The sequence below is a fragment of the Ptychodera flava genome, chromosome 16, assembly GCF_041260155.1.
Source record: "Ptychodera flava strain L36383 chromosome 16, AS_Pfla_20210202, whole genome shotgun sequence".
In the NCBI taxonomy this organism is placed as follows: Eukaryota; Metazoa; Hemichordata; class Enteropneusta; family Ptychoderidae; genus Ptychodera; species Ptychodera flava.
Genome location: NC_091943.1, coordinates 9,163,837 through 9,190,223, shown reverse-complemented (window position 1 = coordinate 9,190,223; position 26,387 = coordinate 9,163,837). Strand labels below are relative to the sequence as shown.

Below are 26,387 nucleotides of genomic sequence, written 5' to 3'. Positions count from 1 at the left end.
TAGTTCACAACTTTCACGGCGTTTCCATACGTAGTTATACAGTTTGCTTGCAACTTCCTTGTCCGTTCATTAAATTTTGTAAGCAGTGTCAATGTATTGTGGCATTTGTACACGGTCAAAGTGAATACTCACGAAAAATAAACTGACAACTCCGATCGGATTTGACCTCTTCGCTGTGACAGTACGAATCTTCGCATGTTGTATGTTTACGTGTGCAGTTAGTACCGCGTCCTATATTTTAATAATTCGCTGCCAACATGTCAGTGGCAATTTGTCGGGACAAAGGTTTCCCAACGACGATTTCACTAGTAAAGTACGAGTTACACACAGCACATTTGTTTACGTACGTGGAAGACCTTTCAACAGGGCATTGAAAGTGTCAATTTAACGGAGCGGTTGTTCCTAAGCACAATTGAATCTCACATTTCAACCATGAAGTCTTGTCAATTCACATGATTCAAGGAAGCGTAGCAGTAATTACGCATTATTCTCTGTTATACTGTTTTGTCATAACCTTTATTAAACGAGAAAATGTCACAAAGGCTAATAGTTTTACATTTATCACAGTTCTCTCGAAAATTTAAGATATATCGACAGAACATTTCCAACTAGTGTGTGTAAGGGATCCAAGTCCTTGGAACTATGGAAGTGTTTTGAAGAGGATTAATCAGAACATGGCCAGCTAGTATATCGAGTTTCATGTAAACATAGCAATTGCATTGTTGGAGAGGCGTAAGAGCATGGGAAAAAAACAAATACTGCAGTATTTTTATACGCCACACCACGGCATTGAAACTATCGTCATATCATTGTTTTAGATAAATATTTTCTAATTAGCTCACAAGTCTGTGAAATGCTGTCCAACTTGAATTCAAGAGTAACATAATTTCCATAGAAATACAGACATTATATTTAAGTCTTATAAATTCCAAATTTCTTAGGTTTCTTTACCCATTGCTTTCATCATTAAAATAATAGAATGTGTAACCAAGATTTTAGTGAAACCTAGTTAGAGAGTGCAAGACACGGAAAGTTTTAAAATAGACTTTATAATATCATTTAAAAGCCATATTCATATTTCTGATTGCAATATTCTTTTGTCAGCAAAATTTATTTCATGGTGAAGCAAACTGAATTATAATAGTTACAGGAACAATAGTATTCAATAAAATGGTATGTCTCCTGATTTGTGATAATGTCCATTGGAGTACAGGATAATGCAGCTGATATCACTCTCTGCCGTAATGCTGGTCTGCTCTGGTTATGATGTGAAATCTTCAAACGATATGTAAACTTACTCAAGCAAGTGATACAATTGATCTTTGAAGTCAAGAACACCGAATGCTGTTTCATGCCAACCAGTCAAACATATCCAATAATCAATAATCTTTGTACTGATGGGTAAACATATCAATGCAATGTAAATATGAGATAACAAGACTCCATGACATGTTATGCTGTGATATTAGCTTTAATCCTGTTCATGGCATAAGCCAAGACATGTCATTTAATCATTGTAAGTCTAAATCTTTTTGCAAAATTTCCTCAATGTCTATGAACTGGGTTACAGAGAAAGTGAAACCTGCTTGCTTTAATGTTCTTTAAGCTGATTGTTTTTTCAGAGTAACAGAGTTGCCAAGACTGAATTCATTAAGTCAATATCATACTCATAAACTGTTCCATTGAAACTCTATTAACGGTATATTAAAGTCATTCTTAAAACCAAACTGTGAATTGCCCAATGATGACCTTAATATGTTCTTTGACTATATGAATTAAATGACCTTAATGTTAGTTAAGGTAAGACATTGTTTTTTGCTGTAGTTGAATGGAGTCATTCAGCCTTTAGCTTTATTGATTTGTGAAAGAGATATTACCATTTCTCTTTCAATGTGACCTCACTTTCCTTGAAAGAACCTCCATTCTCCTTGCTGCATATTTTTCCCTGTCCATGCAATTTAGACTATCCTCTAAAATAAGCTGCTGAGAGGGACGGACTGTATTGTGTGGCATCATGGTCATGCCATCTAATAATGGAAAGTTAATAACTGAGAAAGTTTAACAATTTATCCACATAAAAATTAACATAGTATAAATAATGGTACATATTCCTAGTGCCATGTTAGTGGACACCTTTGGCTTCAAACTAATAGGGTTTACCTAGAGTAACCTATAGTTATGTTTATCTCCAAATACACATGCAACAACCCCAGGCATGATTACCAGAGATTAATGTAAACCTCTATATGTGTCCATTAATCTCCCTTGTGAAATTTTGAATGTTCAAGTGTATATAAGAACTAGATTCCGTAGACCACCTTGGTAAATTACAATCTTGTAAAAAAGTAAAAGGAGCATATGGAAATAAATATCAATAATAAAAATAAATATCAGATAGATGACTGTTTTGTCACCTTAATTTCTCTGCAAGATGCCACAATTCTTACTGCTTTTGAGTTTTGAAATACAAGTGGTTTTTCATGTAAATTAATTTTGATATGAGACAAACAGATTACTGCAAAACAATGGATTTGCAGTGTAGAGGAATAGAGAGAGTTTGGTGTCACGATGAAATCAATGAGCCATGAAGTAATGATTTTGGCACTACAACATTTCAAATTCTAATACATATATAGTAAATAGCCTTTGGGGCACACTAGCATTATTAGACATTGATTTGGCTGCAAGAATGTTTTCTGATATTGATCAAATGCATTTACTCTAGGCAATAGACTGAAAATTTCCTTACACCTGTTGTTTTTACTCCAATGTCAGTGACTTAGAGCTTATCATATATCTTGTAGTCGATTGTGGCATCATTATAATTCTCTCAAGTAGTACTGCTGGCCCAGTAGCAAAGAAATCTATTCATAGATGTGTGGGGATGTTCCATTTAGATTTGTTAAAATTCACATATGATTTCCACATGTTAATATTTGAAAATTGTTTCCTCTATTTTAAAATTTCCGCTGAAACTTAGGGTGTATTTTGGATCTTCCTTAAGTTTATCATATTATATTCAGAGTAGTTTTGTAGTTTTATCATTTAATGTGAAAAGAAAAACACATATATTACTATAAATAAAAATAATTTTGGCCCTATCATGGAAAGTAAAATGACTTAAGATTTTTTTATTTACTTTCTGTTGTGAAATGTCCTGGTGACATTTATTCATATTAAAAAATGCAAGACACGTACCAAAATGTGAAAGCACAATGATACTTTATTGATTAGGGTTTTGTGACTAGAATGGTGTGGTACTAATAATTAAATTTGAAAGTTTGAAAAGCTGAACTTTGCATGGATTTATCTAAAATGAAAAGGTGTTTTAGGGATATTAATGAGGTGTTTTAGATGCATTTTGGCATAGGTAAATAGAGTTTTCTCTTCATCAGCACTAGAGTACAAAAAGCAAGGGTAACTTCTGTGCAGTGTTAGTGTGTAACTTAAGATTCTTGGGGTGAAAAACAAAACCTAGTACTTGGGGGTACTTGTGACTGTCAGCAAGGGTTTACAGTTTAAAGCTATAGGAAGACATAGGATGGGAAGGAATAAGTTGTAAGAAGATTTATTTCACAATGTTGATAAGACGTGATGGAGTACAATTCTTTAACACAGCCATTGGAGATGTTGATATCAGTTTGCCGCAATGCATGCATAATCTATTTTTTCAAGGGGGTTACAGCACAATAATAATAATAATAATAATAATATTTTTGTTGTTTGCTTAGGATTTACATCACATTTGTGGCAATAAAAGTGTGATACAAAGAGAAGTTCAAATTTTTCTCGAATAAAGATTAATACAGTATCATAATACCTTAGCCAATAATAAAACAACTAGGTATTTCTTTGTTTATATGAAGTAAAAATATACTAGTAATCTGCAAGATGTTCATTAAAAGACAACCCTTGTTTTGTTAAGAGAAATAAGCTGATTTTCAGTTGTATCATTTGGGAGATTATAAAGTGTTTTCTTTGAACTTTGTATTTCTGACATACCGGTATTAAGTTCATTGCTGCATAACCTGTACAATGCGTAGACACACCATCCCTTGATTCCCCTTAAGTCCATTGTTTCGATCTTTATTCGAAAAGTAACTTGTTATACCTGTTTACATGTAAATGATGCATTCTTGCAGGTACAACACACAATACAAGAAAGCCAGATTCTATTGTTGGCATTTGGATTGTAAAAGCAAATTAGAATTTAGCTGTTTCATGCAATGCCCCATTCTTGGCCAAGTTATATCAGTTGCATCAAAGCAGTTTGGGTCCAAATGTGATCAAGGTCAAAGTTTGTCTCTATTGTTACCGTTCAGTCTATCATCAACATTTTTGTTTACTCTCTTTGATATAGCACAGTAACAGACAGTCTATTTGATACACAGTATCAAGTTCAGTATCAGTGGTAATGTAATATAAAAATCTCTTCAACATCGCCTGATTTTATCATTTGTTTTCGGCAATTCAGGTCTATTAAATGCACAGCAATGGCTGTAATCCCATCAAAAAGTTAAACACATATTTTGTTTTCAAAAAAATAGTGTTTTCTAACCTTCAGTTGTCCACACAAAGACCCTGCTATGTGTTCGGCCTTCATTTTCTTCAACTGCATTTACTCTGCAATAAAGCCATTTAAGTGAAGAATAAGGCACCTCTTAGGGTGACTTTTTGAATGATTTGGCATGAATTTTACCTGTTTGTGAAAATTCATTCTGCACATACCGGTATGCATACTTATGTTTTCCAGTCAAAGAAAAATGTATTAATCACATTTATACCAATAGACATAGCAGTGTAGCCATATCTCAAAAAATTCAAATCTCATTATGTTCTCTTGATTCAACCAAAAAGTGCATATCTTTTCTTATTTCCATCCAATTGATTATGCTATTTCAGACTTTTGATTTTTTTTTCTTGTCATATTACTAGCAACATTTGTACAACAGATGACAAAATAAAATTTGAAAATGGTAAGGAATACTGAATGGGTTGCATATCTGTGTATTGAAATATTTGTTAAACAATAATAATTCAAGATTAAATGAGTTTATTTAACGATATAAGTATAGGGCAAGTATATACAGCACTTTGCATTCAAAATATCTGACAAAGTTAATATGAGACAGTTGTGTAATCATGGTTTTTTACATCAAATAGCTGATTATTCTCTTAAACAAATTGGAAAACACAGTTGCAATAGCTGTTCAGGACAGCTGTTTCAAAAAGATCTAACTTCAAAAATTAATTACGTTCATTGATATTATTTTAATGGTAGATTTTATGGATTGATGATTTTAATTTTTTATGGATTGATGGATTAATTTTATAGATTGATGGATTTATTTTATGGATTAATGATTAATAGTGTAGCAAGATGAGAATAATTCTATTTGATAAGGTGACTTTAATAGGTATATAATTGTAAATATTATACATGTACTGTGTTATGAAAGTGATGCTTTCTTTAACAACCATCAAAAGTGCCCAGGAAATTTATCCATGCAATTATCCACAGAGGCTTTGACTTTCACTAGTTGAATTTACTGCACAGTGTCATAGAATACATGATTGCACTGAAAGAAGTACCAACTACAATAAAATAATGCAAAATAAGACCATACCAGAGAAATAATGGTTGAATGGTTGGATATAAAGATTTGATATTCATGGAGAACTGAGTTGATCCTTTTCCATTGGCTATGGAATTACATAATTATTAATGCTCCATTAAAGCCATATTTATCAATTGATGTAAAAATGTCAAAAAAGTCAGTAGGCCTGGTATTGTTGCCAAGTACAACTGTTATTTCATCCTCAAATGCCAAGTACGACTGTTATTTCATCCTCAAATGAAAACGTTCAACAAAACATCAATTTTACATTAGTAGCATCACTTTTTTAAGTGAGCGTTTTGGTGTCACAACCTTTTTTTGTACGCAAAACATGGATAAAACATTAGGGTGAAACCTATATATTGCCCTCACTGGCAGTAAGTGTTGCCAAGACAACAACTCACCAGGGAGTGTTTTGGAATCTGAAGTACTTTTGTTTCCATGGATACAGGAAATTAAGTTTGACCGTAGGAAATTTAGCAGTACAACAATGTATGTAATAATATTAGTTGAGTGCAAGGCAAGGCAACTTTAGCATGGCAGAGGTTATATATGGCCTCTTTGGCAGGATGTGCGGACAAACATTAGTTAGAAATTAATTAGATTTGAATGCAAAACACCACTAAATTGACGTAAATATGGTTATCAAGGGCAAGTATGATATATCAACTCATCCCATCAAGACGTGCAGTATACTTTTAAGATCACAATCTTGTGTATGAAGAAAAAATAAAAAACAGTTATAGCAAAAATTAATATGACACTCAAAGTGATTTTAACCTTTAAAGGGTCAGTATATGTAGCTGTAACTTTTGATTATTTTTTTTTCACTTTTTTCATTCAATGTCAACTACAGTTTCTTGTTCTACTCCCTAAAAGCAAGCTGAGATCGTACATGTAGCGTTCAGCTTCTCAACTACAACATATGTAGACAGCATAAATAGTTGACAAGTGAATTCTGGTCTTGACTAGAATTCAAATGTAAACAATAACAACTTGCATTTTCACAGAAAAACTGTTGACAAGCTAAATGGTTGGTGTTACAGCATGCTTTGGAGAAAAAAATCTTGGCCTTTTATTACAATCTCTGTTAAGGTCACTGAGAACGCATGGACAGATATTTGGACTTTCAAATCTCTACAATTCTTTTCTGCTCTACCACTTGTGGGGGCTCATTTAAAGTTCTTGGAAGAAAAATTTTCACCGTCGTAGTTTTTCGAAAATCCAAAATTTAATTTTCTCTCATAGAGTTAACACAGGGATGGCGGCCATTTTGAATTTCTACTGCCGCATGTTGGGTAATTTCTTTCTCTAGTCTCAAAATTTACACAGTGACCCCTCGAGTTTTAGTGTTGATTTAGTAAGGCTAAAAGAATGGTTGACTTAAAAGTTTCATTGGGGAAATTTTGAGCAAAAGTTTAAGTCTTTCACTTTCAAGGTGTATGCACGATACTACCTTTAAGCAACAAAGTTAACCCTTTTAACCTACAGTATCTTGTTGTATACATGTACTTTTGTTTTCGCTGAGATTGTATTGTAAGAATTTATTTTGAGCCCTAGCTTGCTTTAAAAGTTTGCCATGACATATGTACATCATTGTCATTTTCAAATCTATATACAAATAGTGTATTCTGATCAATGACAGGTAAAAGTTTCACAGCTGAATGCACCTCAAAAATGACAATTGTACTGATAAGAGACTTCTTAGTTTCCTTCATTCATGTAAATTCAAGAACTTCAGTTAGGATCTACAATGCAAATTTTTGATGAAAAATGCAATATTAAAATTAAGTGAAATTTACCATAATTTAACATTCAAAACGGATGTTGGTAGTTGATAATTTCGGGGGGAAAATAAGTTGTGTACAGTTTTGAATCTAATTAATGTAAAACCTTAATTTTCTCAACAACTGTAAAAGTGAATTCACAGTAACTTTAAACAAGTAAAAATTGTAATATTCAATCAAAATTTGAGTATTAGTTTCTCCTCAGGCAGAATTTGTGTGTTTGGTAATACTGTATTTGCCAATAACCCACTGTTCTAACAGCACTGTGCAGGGATTATTCTTTCTGTATAGCTGAAATCCTATTAACTGTTATCACAGTTTTCAATTTATACATCAGAGATTCCTGAATTTGATGAAGTTTTAATTGTTTATCTGTTAAACGGACCAACAAAATGTTTAGCCATAACTCAGGCAGAGCTACATACATTTATCTAATAGTGGTAAAGACTGTGTATTTCAGCTTTGAAATTACACACACTATGACAGTGTGCTGAACTGAGCGCATAGGCTTGCTTTCTTGAACTCCTGTATTGTGCAAGTTAGCAGTAACTGCCTATTTAATACTGATTCAGGGGCACAGCTTAATCCCTCAATGGCAGAAAGGTAATTTCTGTTCACTGTAGTCTAGAATCACAGAAACCCATCAAATGAATGTCCATTTACCGTGTTTTTAAGCTGGCCACCTAATCTGCAGGTACTATGCAACATGCTAATAATGAAGAATTTATCCTTTAATTGTATTCAGCCGACTGTTTCAAAACAGCAAAGTAAATGGATATTCTGTGAAGATATATCACTAAAAACTCCTATCACTGTTCTATGACATACGCTGTTCATGATATTTTATGTTTTTACTTTTCAAATTTTGATATAAACATTTAGAAGTAAAGGTAACAGAAAGAAAGTGAGTTGTTCAGTTTATCACAATTCAATACTTTTTGATTGAGACCTGCTAGTTTCATACGTTAGGTACAATTGTCAATTGTCAGAAAAAAGATTGGAATCTGTCAAGCTGAAGGCTGTGTTGAATAACCATAGCAACCGTTTAAAATAATTTAATTTTTCTTTACCAAGATTAAATTGAATAATACATAACTGAATACGAGTGAGCTGAAGTTGAATTCGTAATAAAAAATGTCCTCATTCATAGACAGTATCCAGATAGACCTAGTAATTACATACTGGTCAAAATCTGTACACAATCCATTGCAAATAAAATAATCAGCTACTGTTGCTAAGAATACTGTATTTTTTAGAATACATAACAATGGGTGGTACAGCTCTACTGGACTTCAGTTGACATTTGAAGCTTATGATGTGCACCACACAGAAAGGTGGTTGCTAGGGAGTGGTAAACATGAAATCTACATGTCAACAAATCAAGCGCAATCATCATGCTCCATGTAACCACAGGGTGATGTGTGTAGCTACAAAGTCCATGTGGGACTTTACTTTATTCTAATCAAATACCAGCTTTTCCAATTCACAGAGTCTTGCATGGAATGTTAGAATTTCATTGTTGAGGTATTTCTTTGTTCATGCTGTAGCCTTAATTCTGAGTTACATTGTATTTGATTTGGACGTACGATTCCTTCAAATAAAACAGGCTACAAAAATTTGTCAACGTTTTCCTGCATTTTATACTCTAAGTACATCTTTCTTGCCATCTTTCTGAAATAGGTCAAGTAGCAAAGATAAAATTTGAATAACCACAAAGTTTAGCCATCGTCTCAGTAATAAAATTCATGTTATTTGACTGGTTTGACTGCATGGTAACATTCTGTATTGGTATGAACTGATCTATGAAACAAATTGATCATCATTGTTTGATTGTGTAAGAAAAACATGCATGATATAAATTGTAAAGTAATATTCTATACATGATAGGTATTAGTGATAACTCTTTCAAGTTGCATTGTTAAGTGTGTTTGAGGTTTGATCTAGTAAGTATTTGGAAACATGATGAAATTTATTCTATTTATACCCCATTTTGAACTGATATCATAAGGCATTGGATGAATTCAGGCTGTATGTGTAATCTACCAATGCATTGAAATACTGTGAATTGTTATTTCAATTTTCAATGTAGATTAGAGGATAGTGCTATCAATGAAAACTTCAAAACTCAATATGGTACACCTTTCAATTTACTGTAATATACAGAGAAAATCTCATCACCCATTTTCAAATTAAAAATAATTTCCCTTTGAAAATATTTTCACAGCAAAATATGATATTACTAGTACATAGTTGATGTGATATTTTGAGCAGTCATCATGTTCAAGTTGCCATTAGCGATATATTCGGTTTGCATGCAAGAAAGGTTGCCATGGCAACCAGGTTTTAAAGGATCACAGCTGGTTTGTTTGTGAATGGTATAAACATGATAACCTGTTTTCATGTTGCTTTGATTCATGCACAGAGAGACATGCAACAGAGACGTTATGATATTATTAAAGTCTCTCACTTCTTATTCCAAATGGCTTTCTATCGTGATCAAAATTAATGGATTGAATTATGACAAACGATTACAAGTGCTTATTTTCCAACCCATTGACCATGCTGTGCAACTCACAATATACAATTGGTTTGTAAAATGATGACGTATGGTGTTCATCTTTGATGTACTCACAGATAGTGAAATGTTAAAACAACACTCTTCAGCATCCCTGTCGTCACTTGAATGACAGATAATAATTTCAAAAATAATTTTGATGACATCGGTCTAATCATATCCAGACCATCGACTATGTTTCATTTGGTATTATTAAATTGATAAGAAATTACCTTCCAAAAATCTAGTCTCAGCAGTCTTTTTAAAGAGAAGTGCATTTCAGGGGGTTTGGATCATTATTTTTCCACTCAATGATTCAACGATAATAAAAATGAAAGGTTGTATTATTGCAGCAAAGCAGCGGTTGTTTGATAAAAAAGAGAATCTGATATATGGCTCTGTAGGAGTCGGCAGTAAATATGTCACTGCACAAATTATAACTTAATTATGTTTGGAAGCCAAAATCTAACTAGGACAGTTAAAACTACACTCCTCAGCGGGAAACTAATATCCTCCAATCGTAAAATGAGAGATTTTCAATATTCCGTACTTTTGGATACAATACATGTATGTATACCTCTGAATCTACTATGACGTGTGTATAAATATATGCAAATTCTTGCCATCATATGTCAATATCAAAATTAGAGAAAAAGATTGCCACAAAGATTTTTTATCAAAATACTAAATTAAAACGCTAGTAGTGATCGTAGAAATAATTATAATAAATCCTTTTCCGTAGTAGCTGAAAATGTGCTCTGTGTTTGTCAAAACTGAATAGTATAATACAATTGCTATTACAACAGTTGAAGGCTGTATAATTACTACTTTAATGTGAAATATATGATTAACATGTTGAGAGAGAGTACAGTTAAATTCAATATTACAAATCAGTTCATGGAGCGCAGACATTTAAAATCTTATAGACTCACCCAGTGTTTTGGATATACATGTACAAACTGCTTTGGTATAGCCCTATGTGTTATAACGAGATGGATTATAGACCAATTGTATGTCTGTGTTATAGTATACACACCATATTGTTTAGCAAATGCAATTTCCCTGTCAATTCTGTCTTGTACTGTATGAGTGCATTGTTTCTAACATAACACAGTTAGGCAGTCAAATGTCTTCAATATTTCAGCCCTGTTCCTCTCTATCATACAGTACCTGTATGTCTTTCATCTCTGAGAAGAATGGGACATTTTGATGACAGTGTAATTGACATCCATCAATTACAATTTCCACTTTAACTGTCACTGCATTCAAACACATATCTGATCTGTCACTCATTCAAAGACATGTCTATAATCTCACATAGAATATATCAGAACACAATGGATAATCTGCAGTTTGTACATGTATTTATTTTACTTTCGACCTCACGTGTGACCCCCTTGGATTCTTTGATGTACCGGTAGAGGATTAAATGTAGATTTTCTGATGTTTTCATCTACACACAGAGCCTCATGACAGGACTGATGTACTACAGACCTGAAGACCATGTTGAGTATCTGCAGTCCTGCCTGCAAAAGGCCAAGGAAGCAGGCCATGAAAACATCAAATGGAACTCCTTCGTTGAAGGGGTCAAACGTACCAGTCCATTGCCACCAATCACACCATCTCTATCGCGAGAGCCAACTTTTCAAACAGGTATGAAGTGATAATGGGTTATTTTGACAAGGAGATATTCTGTTCCCATGGAAACCTACATGTGTATGGTTGTCATGACAATGATGAACACAAGTCAGTTTCATGATTTTGATTTTCTATAGTATATGTGTAATATGTAAAGAATTAAGGTGATACTTTATCTGAGTATGAAAGTTTCGATTTTGAGATTTTGTCTGTACTCAGTCAATTGACATACATTACTAGTATACTTAGATACTGTGCATGTTCTATCCATGAACTCTACATGCAATGTATATGGTAGTGAGGTTTTTCTCCAGTTGCTTTGATCACTAAATCATGGTTTCAATTTTTGACAGTGAGAGGTGACTGCAGGATGTCACATCTTAAGTATCAGCCGAAAGTTAAATTATCAATGAGATTTGTGACTCATATTCAGCGCTCCGTCATATAAAATTCTTTAATGATGCTTGTGCAGCTGGATCTCCGAGCTTGCCTTAGGGTCCGGTGGTCATTGATATGTGTCTTTTATCAGTGCAGTTATTGTTCAGAGCTGATAAAATTCTCCTCATGACCGATGAGCTATGAAGAGAAGCTCCTGAAGGTACAAGTGGTTTCAAATATGAATGCCACCCTTGGATGATCACATGCTTTGACAAATGGAGTAGAAGGGATATCATGTGACATGCTTGAATGCATGTGACACAAAGAAGTGATGAGACTGCACAAATAAATGGCACAGTCCTACAGATTTCCCATAATGCATTATGATTTGTACCAACATAGATCCCCCTGTGAAGTCTACCATGTCTCCCATGTGTAGACAAATTCCTGGACTAGTTGTAACAATTCTGAAAACGTACTTTTAAGGACACTTTTCTTCTCAATTCCCATTTTACATGTAAAGGATTAAGGAAATTGTTCTTGATTGAGAGAGGAGATAGCATTTTTGTAAATTTTCAACTGATAGTGTCCTCAGCCGTACAGAATAAAGTAATGGAAAGTAGGGAGACTAGTTGCACCTGTTTTATGAAACTGAGGACATTGATTTTTTCCAAATAGAAAAGACAAAAGAAATTTACATGCTAACTTTTTTCAGAGAATGACCCCTTCAGTTGGTCATAACTTGCTTCCCAAAACTGTGACATTTGTAGTACCTGCAGAATGTGACTTTTATGGTTATTTAACGGTTTCTTTGAAACTAATACTACAATATTTCAACGTACTCTTTATAAATATAATAAATCAATTATCTTGAGACTTCACATTATTGCTTTTATGCAACATCGTTGGTACAAATCAAACAGCATTGTGGGTAATTTATTGTACTGTGCATGGCATTGCATTTATACATGTACCATACATGTATATAATGTACCATGCAGATCTCAGCATCACGTTCACTATGTTGCAGAATTAGCCATGCAGAAATATTTGAAAATTGTTCAAAGATTTTGAAGTCAATTTGCTAGGTATGTATCCAATGAGCATTGCAGAATATATTTGCAGGCAGATAAAGTTGAAAGCAATTAATGTTGAATACTTTGTATGGTAGAACTTTAAGTCATTGATAATTAAGGACTACACCATTTCATACAAGGTATATAAATATCATTACTGACATTTCAATAATTTGTTTTGTCTTGTTTTTTGTATGTTTGTTTTTTCAGAGGCAAGCATTCCTGAAATGAAGAAAACAACTCCATTACCACCAATTTCACGGCAAGGGACAACACAGGCAAGGCTCATTTTAATCGTAGGTGAGTAACCAGTCTTTTTTTACAAAGGTGTTTTGCTCCAAATTAACTCTCTTTTGCTTGATTACATTTTGCAATTTACCAAGTCAAGTTTTGTTCAAAGTATTCTTGATTTTAAATGAATTTATCATTCAAAGTATCTGTCATGATTTAATCCGCTAAATCCCCCATTAGCACTCTGAATGTCAATAGATGGCACATTCATGTACATACTGATACTACTGTTACCAGTTTTGAACTTGAATTAAAAATTTCCATAGATGTTTATAATAGTAGCAGAAAACAGATATTTGACAAAATTCTGAGTAGAAGAGGATATCAACTCTATAAGCCATCATGTGTGTAGCCAACAGTGGCAGAGGAATTGTTAGTTTTTGATCTCATAGAAGCCATAGGGCGTCTTGTCAAGGTTCTTGCATACAGGTAATTAGTAAACGATGTAAGAGCTGCAGGGGACTACGTGACAGTGACTAGAAATGAATTCTTTGTCAAGTTGTGCTTCTCAGGATCCCCGAAGATACTTTCCAACACATTTGCAAGGCCAAAATTTTGAGTCATACCTTGTTAGTTAGCGATTTCATTATTTTTAGAATAGAAAGATGAGCATCAACACGAATCTTTGGTAGAGGATGAAGCATGTCGTGCTTCTGTATGAACAGACCAGGATTTACAGCTGCCTGACGTAGTTGACAGGGTTCATGAAATAGGCCTTCAATTTACAGCGCAATTTATCAATATTTATCTGGCACACACACTTGAATGTATGAACATATTCTTGAAGTGCATTCATGTATGTACTCAACAGGAATGCTATGACTTCATGCATATATTATACCCATATGCACATATTATACCCATATTATACCCATATGCATATCCAAACATCAAAAAAAAAAGAATTTAATATTTGATGAAGACAAGATTCATCTTAATTTGCATTTCAAGATCAACCCTCTGTTTTGGTCATAAAGCAGCACTTAATTGTGTTGTTATCACATTTATCCATCTCTAGTTTCTATATCCGTTACAATTACATTGACTATAAGTCACACAGCTACCATTATTACAACAACCAAAGTCGTCATCTTTTCTCTCATCTTGTAGGTGCACCTGGTAGTGGCAAAGGCACACAGTGTGAAAATCTCCAAGACAGATATGGTTATGTCCACATTTCAGCGGGTGAACTCTTGAGATCACAGATCACACAGGAAGGGGATCCCAGCGAGAAATGGTCTATGCTTGCAGATTTAGTATCCAAGGGTGAAATGGCACCAAAGGTAGAAATTCAGGATTCGTTTGTTTTTATTCAAATAACTATTGCAACATTCTGTTTATCACTTACAGGGGAAATATTTGTAAAATTTTCAGTGTATTGGAATATGCATTTCCCAAAGTATATTGTAGCCAGCCTGAAGTGTTATCCATGCAAACACAACAGATGATATGCAATGTCATTGTGGACAAATAAATTCTAGTTAAGACTATACTCAGTTGTAAGTAAAAACATTTGAAATGATGCATACAGGTTTTGTAACATTTGAACACAAGGCTTTTTGACAGAATTTTGAGATAAGGAAAAGAAAACAACAAAAACACTGGAAAATATATCAAAAGTAACAGCTGATTAGGTTTAGACCTGTTCATCCCCAATTACCTGTAAACAGGTCCACAATCACCATTTATAACAATTGGTCTGGGCTAAACCATGTTGGTAAAAGGGTTGATGGTCACTTTTATCTGAAGTAAGATATATCAAATGCTTTCCTCATACGTCTTGAAGGTTTGCTTCAATAAATCATGTATAACAAGATTTGTATGAACGCTACCATCAACCCTTGCGGAAATTATCATCCCTGTCACTTCAGTTTCTCAGTACACGAGACAAACAGTAACAAGTAAACCGTACTGGTAGGGTTGTTTCAGAGGCTTTGTGATGGAAGGCCAAACAGAAAGAAATCACAAGTACCTAAAAGCTGCTGCAGTCAAAGAATAATAGTTCCTTCATTTTAATTTCATACTTACAGGAAGAAACATTTGAACTTATCAAGCAGAAAATCAACGAGAGCAAGAATGCTCTCGGTTTTGCTATCGAAGGATTTCCAAGAAACATGGAACAGAGAGAACTACTGGAAAAAGAGGTGATTGAACTTTTCATAACTGTGTGTGGAAGGAGGTTGAATAAGTATTCAAGTTTCAGTGCCGTTCTGTTTTCTAATTTTTGATTTTTAATTTTCATCTGCAAGCCAATTTATTCTCTGATTTTTCATTTGTCATTATAGAGAAAGATTTGTGACATGTTCTTAATGAACAGTGTAATTTTGCACTTAATCATGTACTTTACTTTCTTTGACAACAATTTGAACTAATTTCATGTTACTCAATCTTTCTCTCCTCTCCCTCAATGCCAGTTTGGAGAAGTTGACATGGTTGTATACTTAGACTGCGATGAGTTCAGACTTCAGTCACGACTCTTGAAGCGAGGACAGACAAGCGGTCGCATAGATGACAACATGCAAGCTATTCATCGAAGACTTGGTTTCTTCAGAGAATACACAAAACCTGTAATAGATTATTATGAAGAGAAGGGCCTTGTCAAAAAGGTAAGTTTTACAAAGTTTTCTTGTGTTGGGGTATAATTTTCTTAATTTGCAACTTTTTATCATGTTTTTGCCCATGCACTCCAGGTTCTGTCACAAGAATTCTCTGACATATATCAGTAATTTTCAGTTGCTGTAAACAACACAGTATGATCTGACTGACAGAAATCATCCCATCTTGAATATACAGAGGGACAGCTACATGTATAGGACAATACGTTATAAAATATAACTTTAGTTGAATAATAATTAAAGGAACCTTATTTTTGTGACAATCTTTTTAGTACCTAATTTATGACATTCATGTCGGTACTCAAGTCAAACGTTGCCTAGTAGAAGGATTAATCTGATCAAAAGGAGATGTAGGAACTGGTTTGATCCCATATCCCGGTACATGCATCTTTATCTTGAAGAGCTCTGTACCTGATTGTGATGCAAGAAATGTAGAGCCAACAACTTGAAAGGCATTTGAGTAACACTGAAGAGACTACTCACAAGAGACTGTGTGTGATTTTATCAGTGTGGTCAGATTGGTAATTGGATGATCATTGAAGAGCTGAAAAGCAGTGAGCGTGGGAGAAAAAGTGTATTGTATCCACATATCCCATTACTCCGTACATATACGCCCACTCATGTCATTGAAATAGCTGACCCATTCCAGAGTAATTCATCCCACCCTTTCACCACCACACTTTGGTACAACCCTATTGTTTCCTGTGGCATGGGTGGACCTTAAATTACAGAAATTGGTGTGAAAGGTTCAAAATTTAGAGTTGCGTTTGCTTTGATTTAGCTGTGTCCGAAAATTTGCACGGTGATATTACATCTTCCATAAAATACTATATTCTAAATGTCAAGATTTTTCAGTATAGTCTGTTACTCAAATTATGCTTAGAAACTGTGTATTGTAAAGATTAATATCACAGGTTTTTCATTTCATCATGGATCTTGCATAGCCTCTGTTTTGCTTTCAAACCACTTGCCTCATCTCACATCACCTCGGCACTGGGTGAATTGTGATATTCTCTACTCAGATACATATAGACAGCACAAAAAAACCAAACAGGCAGCTACTTTCATATCTACATGTACATGCATACCCAGATATCTTCAGGTGTGCTCTGGGTACTTGCGAAATGTCAAAGGGTAGTCACATGCAGAAATTGAACACAATGTATAAGACACTATACTGTTCTCTCCTCAATGTTAAGTATACCCTTGAAAACGCCAAGAGGCTCTGTGGTATTTTAGGAATTTGACCTTTCTAGCAGTCTTTTTTCTTGAAGAGTTACAGCGCACTACCGACTTGCAATAATCTAATCGTAAAATCAAATCATAAATTAATCAAGTCCTGCTTTATGGTGTTAGTAGCGACCTACAATTATTGCATACCTGTCTGGAGAATGGAAAAAATACTACTAATAATTGACATTTTGGTAATTTTTACATATGAAAATATTAGCTAAAAATTTAAAAGTGTTAACTATGAATGACTGTTAGATTTGGACAGTAAAATGACACAAGACAGGTATATTTGACCTAAATTTACATAAGATCGTAAGACTTTGGCCATTCTATATATTCAGGTTAATAATACCAAACTCTCATGAATCCCAGTGTGGCTTGTAGACTGTGATGTATGGTACATGAATTTAGATGTGTTGTTTGTCAATTTTATAATGGTATTACAATTACAACAGTGAATATTGAAACAGAACACAGCTCATGAGATGCAAGTATATTGGTATGGATATCAATAAATTTCACTGAACATTGCAGTGTACAGTTGGTTTTAGAAGTGTGTGTATTTTTATATGTTGAAAGGTAAAAGTTGTAGAATGACTGTTTTATTTCACATAATGTTAGCCTGTCTAGAGAAATAAGATTTCATTGTTTCTGTCTCATTTCAGATTGATGGTGATCGTGATGCTGATGAAACTTTCTATGATATTGCTACAATAATTGATGCTGAGTTCTTCTCTCCTAAGACTCCAGCTGCACCAGGTATTCACGTCTTTCCATAGAACAGTGTATTTTTTTTAAAAATTCAAATGGGTAAAAAATATTCAGTCAAAGAGCTAAGTATCTTGACAAAATTGTGAAAAATGTTGTAAAATTTGTGCCAAATAGTTGGTAAACAGTTCGTAGATTCTGTTTAGAGATTTTTGATAGATATTTCTGTACAAATATTTACTGACAATGTTCAAATCCTCCATTGGCAGAGAATGAACACACAGAAAATGATGCTGTCCTCAAGGCTGCTAAAGGAAGATTGATTGATTTTACATATCAAAATTTTGGAATATTTCTTTCACAGTCACTGATAATACCCAGTACTTATTAAAGCAATACCCAGTTTTATTTATTTTTTATTTATTTTTTAATAATTTTAGAGATTTCTGTGCGAATGGCAGATTTGAACATTGTCAGCAAATATTTGTACAGAAATGTCTATCAGAATCCCTAAAAAATAAAAAATAAATAAATACCCAGTATTTGGTAACTGAGTAGCGCCCTCAGTGACTGTTTTTTTATATGCAATGAGTTATAGCAAGCTTCTTCACAGAGCAATATTGCTACCTTGTTAAAAAGGTGTGAAGATACCCTTTCATGATAGAGGAAATAATGGGAGAAATTATTTAAATATCTTTATTATGCATCATAAAATAATTTGACACCATGTGCATTTAATCATGTTTTGTTAACCAAATGTATATCCATGAGTTTAAAAAGTGTGCAGAGAAATAAAGCATATCCTAATCGATGACAGAATTTTCAAAAGATGCAATGTCTGCAATAATCTCAGAGTTTTGTAATGTCATGTCAATCCCTAGGTGCGACATCTCCAATCATGAATAAGAGTGATCCATTGCCACCAATCAGACCAGCATCATCTAAGACCAGTGGAATACAGGTAATGAAACACCCAAGGAACAGAAATCCACCTTTCCCACATATCAAAATATCACTACAGTCATTTGCCAATGAAGGGAAGAATGAGGTTCAATGAAGTGGACTTGTTTCTACCACTCTAATAACAATCTATCTAAACCATAGACCGTTGAGATTTCTGAGAGTCTGTGTCTGAAATCTCTTGATGAGATAGAAATTCAATAATTTTATTTTCTGCCAATGTTTGTCATTGTGTTGTCAGCAAGACCTAGGGAAGTTATATCATGGTCTTGTATAGCAGAGGAAATGGTGATTTTGCCTTTCAAATGAAAATAAAAACAAAAAATGTGTATGGATGTACTTGCACATCCTCATAATAATTCTTTTTTTTAAATTTTACTTGAAACTTTAAATAATAAAGGCTTACATCAAAACAGAAAAACAAATGTTATTGGACCAAATCCACAATGTACATTGTTTTAGATGATGTGATGATTCACCAGCCATTGTCTTGGTAATTCTGTCCAACCAGGCACTGGAAGAAGCTGTATGGGAGGGAAATATTGAAGCCACAGTAAAACTACTGGATGAGGGCGTGGACATCAACACCAAGGTGTCGTCAAATGAATATAAAAGTGATAAGGTGAGACTGAAACCAACATTTAGGCAAAGCTGTTTGTAAGATATGACAACATTTCTGATTGGTTCACAGATTCAAGTTTACCATGGTGTGATAGTCAATAGCCAATCAGAAGTTTTGTAACTTGCAACAAGCTTTTACAAGGTCAATTATTCTGTGTATTGCTAACTTTCCTAATCCATGGATACATATCCCCTAATTGAAAAGTCGTTGTTTTGTCATCAGCTTGCATCAAAGTAGTCTGTGCAATATATCTCTACCTTTTAAAGTGAAAGATCCTATCCAATGTGACTGTACTTTGCTATCTGATTTGCTTACTAACTTGATGTTGCACCTGCTAAACAGCCAATCAGCTTGAGCTCTGGAAGTCAATATGCCTTTGACCATCTGCCTTTCTCAAAACCAACAGATGACTTGTAGCAAGTGAAAACATATGAGGACATACCTCTGCTATTATGTCAGTCTGTGTTTGTGTTCAAAATCCTTTAACCCAGTGAGATTCAAATACTTAAACTTCTATCCATTACATTCTGCCTGAACTGAATATTTCTAGAATAGTTTTCTCTGTCCAATTGTAGTGAAGGCAATTTGCAAAACATATAACACTAGGTGTACAGCTAAAAAATTCCAATCCTTACATTCATGCATTTTCACCAACTTGTATTTGTTGCAGTCTGATAAAAATATTTGATTTTGAACCATTGGGAACCACAAAATATGATCAGAGACAAACAAATTCCAAGTTAGATAAGGAAAAGAATAACTGGAAAGGGACACAAAAAGAGTATGTTTTCTATGCTACAAGTTGGTTGTCGTGACAACAAGGGATGGTGCAATTTGCATAATGCAAAAATGTAGAACAAAGCCAGAGATAAATAAGAACAGTGCATGTACTTTTTTGAACTAAAAGGCACATGTTTGGTGGTTGTTCTATATTTTATCAGAAATTGCATGAGCATGCCCCTGTGAGGGAAACCGAAAAGGGCAAAGCTTCTCAAGACGTAAGTGTGCTTCCATCAAAGTTATTTTTGTCATAATTTTAACACCTAGTCATGCAACCATGGCAACAATAACACCCTCTCTTCATAACAGCTTGTTGGGGTGTTTTTACTGGTTTTGAGGGGTGAACCATCCCTCTCTTTTTTGAGCAATCTATTAAATATTGCATTAGCAGCTGTAGTGGTGGCTACAGCAGTGATGGGGAAACTATCAGGACTCAGTGAATAGTTTAGTCCAAGGCCAGTAGTTGTGTCTGACATTATTATTGAACTTAAAATTGATGATACCCAATTTAATTTGAACACAAGATGTGAACAATGTCAAAAAGTTCCCTTTAATGTCTCTCAGAACAAATGTTCGAACTGAGGATGGAAGATAATTACTTCAACCTGAAAGACTTGGATATTAAATAAGAAGTGCACTGTGTGGTTGCAGGCTTAGATTTTTCCCTGAAATATGACTTTGATATTATTAAATAACTGGATGTACTGGTAGATTTCAAATTAATGATTGAGCAAGAGCACCTTGTAACTTTTCTCGTAAATTACATTTTTTGCAGCGCCATAGTCAGATTTTAATACAATTTCCTGTAGATTTGGTTCTTTCATTTGTCCAAAATATAAAACAAGGAAGAAGAAGAGCCCACCAGCGACATACTGAATTTGCAGCCTGTTTTGGGAACTAAATGCATTTTATTTTATACCTATAATCATTTCCAACTGATTCTGCCAAAGTGTAATGCAAAATAAAAACAAAAAGAAAATAAACAGCTTTCAAGTCCAGAATAGTCAGCTCAGTTCACATTTTTCAGACCAATTACTTTTTCTTCAAAGTTTTTGTTGCTGTGTCCTGGAGGAGGGTGGGAGCTTATATAGATAATGAAGCTATAACCTGGCATACTTCACTAACATTATCAAAGTAAATATGTAAACCGCTGTGTGAGTTGATTTTTAGCAGCTTAGCCTCAGTACAGTTGCACAAGCTGTTGTTCATTATAAATCTGTTTCATTAACAAAATTACCTGCTGCAGAAATAGCATCCTGGTAGAGACTGTAGACTGTCTGTTTTTCTTGACCTTGGCTCTAAAACATGGAACATATCGGTACTGCAATTCTCTTTATTACAGATCATGAAGTCTTTAATATCAGTGATTATGTGCTCACAAATGCACAGGGTTCTCCACAGGCGGATTTTACGGGGTGCGGGACCATCTCTCTTGGTTTTTTGTAGTCATCTATTGATATTTAAATAACCATATTTATGTATTGCTATATAAATTGGGCACTCCGTTGTTTTTTCCAGGCTGTTGAGAACACTGATATGTCTCTTCCAATAACATACTAAAACGTTTTCATGTAACATTGTGACATTGTCTCTGTAATTGAAAACCATTAAAGTAACAAAATAAGTGTTTGGTGAATATTGTCAGTCTTTGGGATGGAGTTTTTTTAAATTCCTTAACACTTTCACCCAACTTTGTTGTTCTCTAATGGTGGACGGGTTAATGGAATATATCACATCCCTTACAAACAAACTTTTACTGTTGTCCTTATTCTCGTTTTTGTTTCATACTGTTTTTCTAGAGGAGCTAGGTTCACAGAGTCCTAACATTACATTTAACTCTTTCAGGGTCAATGGACTTTGCTGATGCTTGCAATAGTCAACCAACATGAAGACATTGCTGAGTTGTTGATCAATAGAGGAGTTGACTTGAACCATAAATATGAGGTGAAGTACTATATTCATCATGTTTATTGTCACATAGTAGAGGCCACTCTACCACAGCTAAAGATGATTTTTGGTTTCTCACAGAGTTTCGATTCTATCTCTTAATGTCACTACATTACTTTGGGCCAATATGATTGGTAGATTGTAATTATTCACAGCAAATTAAGGAGTCTATTATTTTCAGCAACTTAAGGAGTCCAAAACGAAGGCTTTAAACGTGAACTGGTAAACTTGACCACTTAAATGGCAGCTTCAATGGTCAAAGCAAAATAGTTCATGCTCCAGAACTTCAAACCAATGGCTTTGCTCACTCATTTAATGTCAACAAGTATTTGATTTTCAAACGGCAGCCTCCTGTGTTACATTCCAAAAGTACGAACACGCAGACAAGAAAGTCATGCTGAACAAATATTTCAAAGGGAATGAGTGTTATATTCTTTTTTAGATTTAAATGTTTTCATTACATTTTGCAAATTTTAAAAATAATCAAACCTTGCTAAAATCATTCAGGGGAGAGTCGTTATGACCTTTAGAGCTGTCATCAGCTGTAGAGTGCCCATCATTCATTTTACGCTGTAGATGTACAAAAGTCTTGTCAGCAGATTTTTATGTAATGAAATTGACAATTTTCTATAACTCCGTACATTTTAGATTTTGTTTTGCGGATAGTGTGAGACTTTTATCAGAGATATTGAAACAGAGTAATCTTTTGTTCAGGTGTTTGATTGGGTGTTACCAGAGGACGGTGGTGATCCAGTCCGCACACCTGTATCATGCATGACAGCCAAGGACTATGCTCTGAAAAATAACATGCAGAAAATTGCTGACATCTTGGATGAGAAGATTGGCAAAGCTGAGGCCCTGGCAAATGCTGAAGATATGATGGAAGATGCACCTGCTGGTATGAAACACATTTATTTATTTATTTATATGTTTGTTAGTTTGTTTGTTTGTATGTTTGTTTGTTGTTATTTTACTGAAATAACGACTCTGTACACGGAAAAAAATTATGCACAAACAATTAATATTACTTTGAAGTAATGTTATTGCAGAAGAAAGAAGCAATTCCTCAACTCTGAATAGTTCCAAGAAGAAATCTTGTTCAACCAGAAAAATGATTTCCCGGATTGAAATATTGATGGCAATGGAAGAGGGAAATCTGAGCGTTTGATAAATGAAGTATAAAGCAAAGCCAACTCATATCATTGTGTGCAAAACAACGCAAGAAGGTTGAACAGATTTAGTTACCAACAGAAAACTTTCCATGGAAAAATTCTGTACTTTATCTCAGTATGTTACCTGAGACACAGTTGATAGCCTAGTTTTTATAAAAGATTGTGGGGCGCATCTTTATGTGCTTGAAAAATTATTCTGTTATTTTATATATTATAGTATTTCAGACAGTGTGTCCATAGTAGTATAATATACAACAAACTGAAAACTAATATTGAGATGATAAAAGGAAAGGAAATGCAAATAACTGAAATAATAAACACATCTGAAAAGGAGCTAAATTGTGTTCAACTGTTCTTTCAGAAACAAAAAAATCTTACCATGGCATTTCTGGTCTCATATACACATGACAGAAATCAGAACATTTGTTATTTAGAAAATGAAATGTTTCCCATGGCCTTCCAGGAGACATTGTGGAAGAGACTCCAGTGACAGCTGAGAAGGAAGCCATTGTAGGAGAACCAGGCGGTGAAATGGAAGCTGTTAAAGATGCGGTTGTTGAAGAGACAGTCGTAGCAACGGAAGAAACTGCCGCTGAGGACAAAGGTGCTGAGGAAGTCACTGCTGGAGCTGAAGAAGTGACTGAAGCAGCTGAGGAGAAGGCAGAGACAGAGGAAACCAAGGAGACGGAAGGTGATGCTGCGGAGGTGAAAGCTGAGGATGGCGAGAAGGAAGTTGCAGAGACTGAGAAAACAGACGAGGCAAAGGTTGAGGAGGAGAAAACTGAGGAGGCAGCAGATGCCCTTGCCATTCCTGAAATCTCAGAGGAAGATAATGCTAAACTGAAAAATGCTAAAGTTATATTTGTTGTAGGTAAGTTTGTAAATATGTGCAATTTTAGACAGGGAATTGATAAATGAGTGACTGGTAAGTTTTGAGAAATGAAAGGCGTCACTATGTTAAGAATATTGATGAATACAGAGCAGTTGTACAGCATAGCTTTTCATATTGTGATTTTCACATTGTGATTTGCAAAATAAACTGATATTTAAATATTTCACACAATCTTCTGAAACACTGTCCATAATAATCAGAGCTTGAGGCAATCAAAATAGGATATATATTGCTTTTTAGTTTCCACACCCAAAATATTATATTATGAAAGTTATTTCAAATCAAACATCTGTAAAGCGATTGAGACATGAAGTCACATTACTTTGTCTGTAGGTGGTCCTGGAAGTGGCAAAGGCACACAGTGCGAGAAGATTGTAGCAAAGTATGGATTCACACATCTGTCCAGTGGTGATCTACTGAGAGCTGAAGTGGCTTCTGGATCTGCAAGGGGAGCCAAACTGACAGAGATTATGGAGAAAGGAGAACTTGTACCTCAGGTAAATCAACCTCCATGGAATTTGAAACATTATTAAAGGAAAAGCATTCTTAATGTGATTGTTCTTTAAGCAGAGTAGGGTTACTTTTGAGTGATTTCAAATTGTTAATTCCTGTTTTGTTTACTTTCACATAGTACAATCACTATACTCTTTCACAACTAGATTTTTGCACACATGTGTCACTTGGTATTATGCAAAATTTTATCACATAGAGGAGAAAGAATTTTGGGTACCATAAATACAATTTGCCATCTATTAAAGGGAGTCATGAAAGTCTCAGGCGGTCGACCAATATGGCATATTTTCAATATGGCTGATTTCCAATATGGCAGATTTCTACAGGGGAAACCCTTAAGATTCAAAGAAGCAAAAGTACAAAAGTTTAGGTTACAGGAATATCATGCCAGAAATGCTTAAAAACGTGAAACATGCATGACTTTAGCTACTTTCATGAACAAATATAAATTTCTGCAATGACAGCAATTATATTAGTGCTAAGAGTATTTATTCGATCACTATCTTTAAATAAACCCTTGCTGCGGCAAGAACTAGACTGTTTTACAGTTCATTACAATATCATGTAGTTTGCCCTCTCAGCACAGACAAGCTATTGAAGGTAGTATGGATTCTTTGAACTACCCCCAGTAGTGATTACTTAGTTTGACACATGGTTTATCAAACAGCTACAAATAATTTCTTCATATTTATGTTCAAGAAGCCCAAATTGGTTTTCCGGGTATCCAAGTTTGAAGTTGTAACATGTTTCTTTGATTTGTATTTTGTTGTGTAGGAGGTGGTCTTACAATTATTGAAAGAAGCTATGTTGGCTAAAATTGACTCTTCTAAAGGTTATCTTATTGACGGTTACCCTCGAGAGGTGCAGCAGGGCCAAGAATTTGAAAAACAGGTACGTCTATGCTGATTCAACAATGGAACTATCTAGAAACTATCTAGATTCTCTTAAGTTCTTCTCAACCAGTATATGTCATAGAATTATTCAGGTATGTTTCCAAAACCTACTTGCATAATTTCATCTCTTTTTGTCAAACAGCAATCTGAAAACTCCAGCACACTGTGTATCATGAAAGAGTTACTGTGATTTTGCTGAAGTTACAGACCTGCTCTCTGAACAAATAAACACAGTCAGCTACTGCTTTTGTAGCTGCTGTTTATGTCAATCAAGTCGCAAAAAAAAATTCATTTGATATCATTTTCTTTGTATTTCAGATTGCAGAATGCCAGTTTGCATTTTATTTTGAAGTTTCCGATGACACAATGACTCAGAGACTTTTGAAGCGTGCTGAGACCAGCGGACGTGTTGATGACAACGAAGAAACTATCAAGAAAAGGTTGGCAACATTCCATACACACACAGAACCAGTGTTGTCCTATTATGAGGAGAAAGAAAAATGCAGAAAGGTGAGAAACAAGTGTGTGCTTTAAATTCCAGGCTGAATTCATTTTGGAACGCTAGATATGGTGGTTCCAAACAAAAACACATACAGAGGTTACTGACCTGCAGATATTCAGGTGATCCATATTGGGTCATTAATTTCAGCTAAACTACAAGAAAGGATTATATTCAGCCCAGGTTTCTGAAACAAAAATTGAAGTTGTTT

The 26,387-nt window shown here is 34.4% G+C and overlaps 1 protein-coding gene across 2 annotated transcripts in view; it reads left to right on the top strand.

The window, feature by feature from the left end:
- Window positions 1-26,387, top strand: part of LOC139152744 (uncharacterized) — a 33,827-nt gene that overhangs the window by 864 nt on the left and 6,576 nt on the right. Inside the window, exons 2-16 of one of the 2 annotated variants that reach the window (XM_070726063.1) lie at window positions 11,423-11,612; window positions 13,262-13,351; window positions 14,453-14,625; window positions 15,373-15,486; window positions 15,757-15,948; window positions 17,856-17,949; window positions 18,780-18,859; window positions 19,370-19,480; window positions 20,422-20,478; window positions 22,106-22,204; window positions 22,922-23,105; window positions 23,843-24,250; window positions 24,605-24,768; window positions 25,559-25,675; window positions 25,996-26,187. In XM_070726063.1, coding sequence (XP_070582164.1) covers window positions 11,423-11,612; window positions 13,262-13,351; window positions 14,453-14,625; window positions 15,373-15,486; window positions 15,757-15,948; window positions 17,856-17,949; window positions 18,780-18,859; window positions 19,370-19,480; window positions 20,422-20,478; window positions 22,106-22,204; window positions 22,922-23,105; window positions 23,843-24,250; window positions 24,605-24,768; window positions 25,559-25,675; window positions 25,996-26,187 — 2,265 coding nt within the window. The remainder of the gene's footprint in view (window positions 1-11,422; window positions 11,613-13,261; window positions 13,352-14,452; window positions 14,626-15,372; window positions 15,487-15,756; window positions 15,949-17,855; window positions 17,950-18,779; window positions 18,860-19,369; window positions 19,481-20,421; window positions 20,479-22,105; window positions 22,205-22,921; window positions 23,106-23,842; window positions 24,251-24,604; window positions 24,769-25,558; window positions 25,676-25,995; window positions 26,188-26,387) is intronic. The other variant, XM_070726064.1, reaches the window with a different exon arrangement.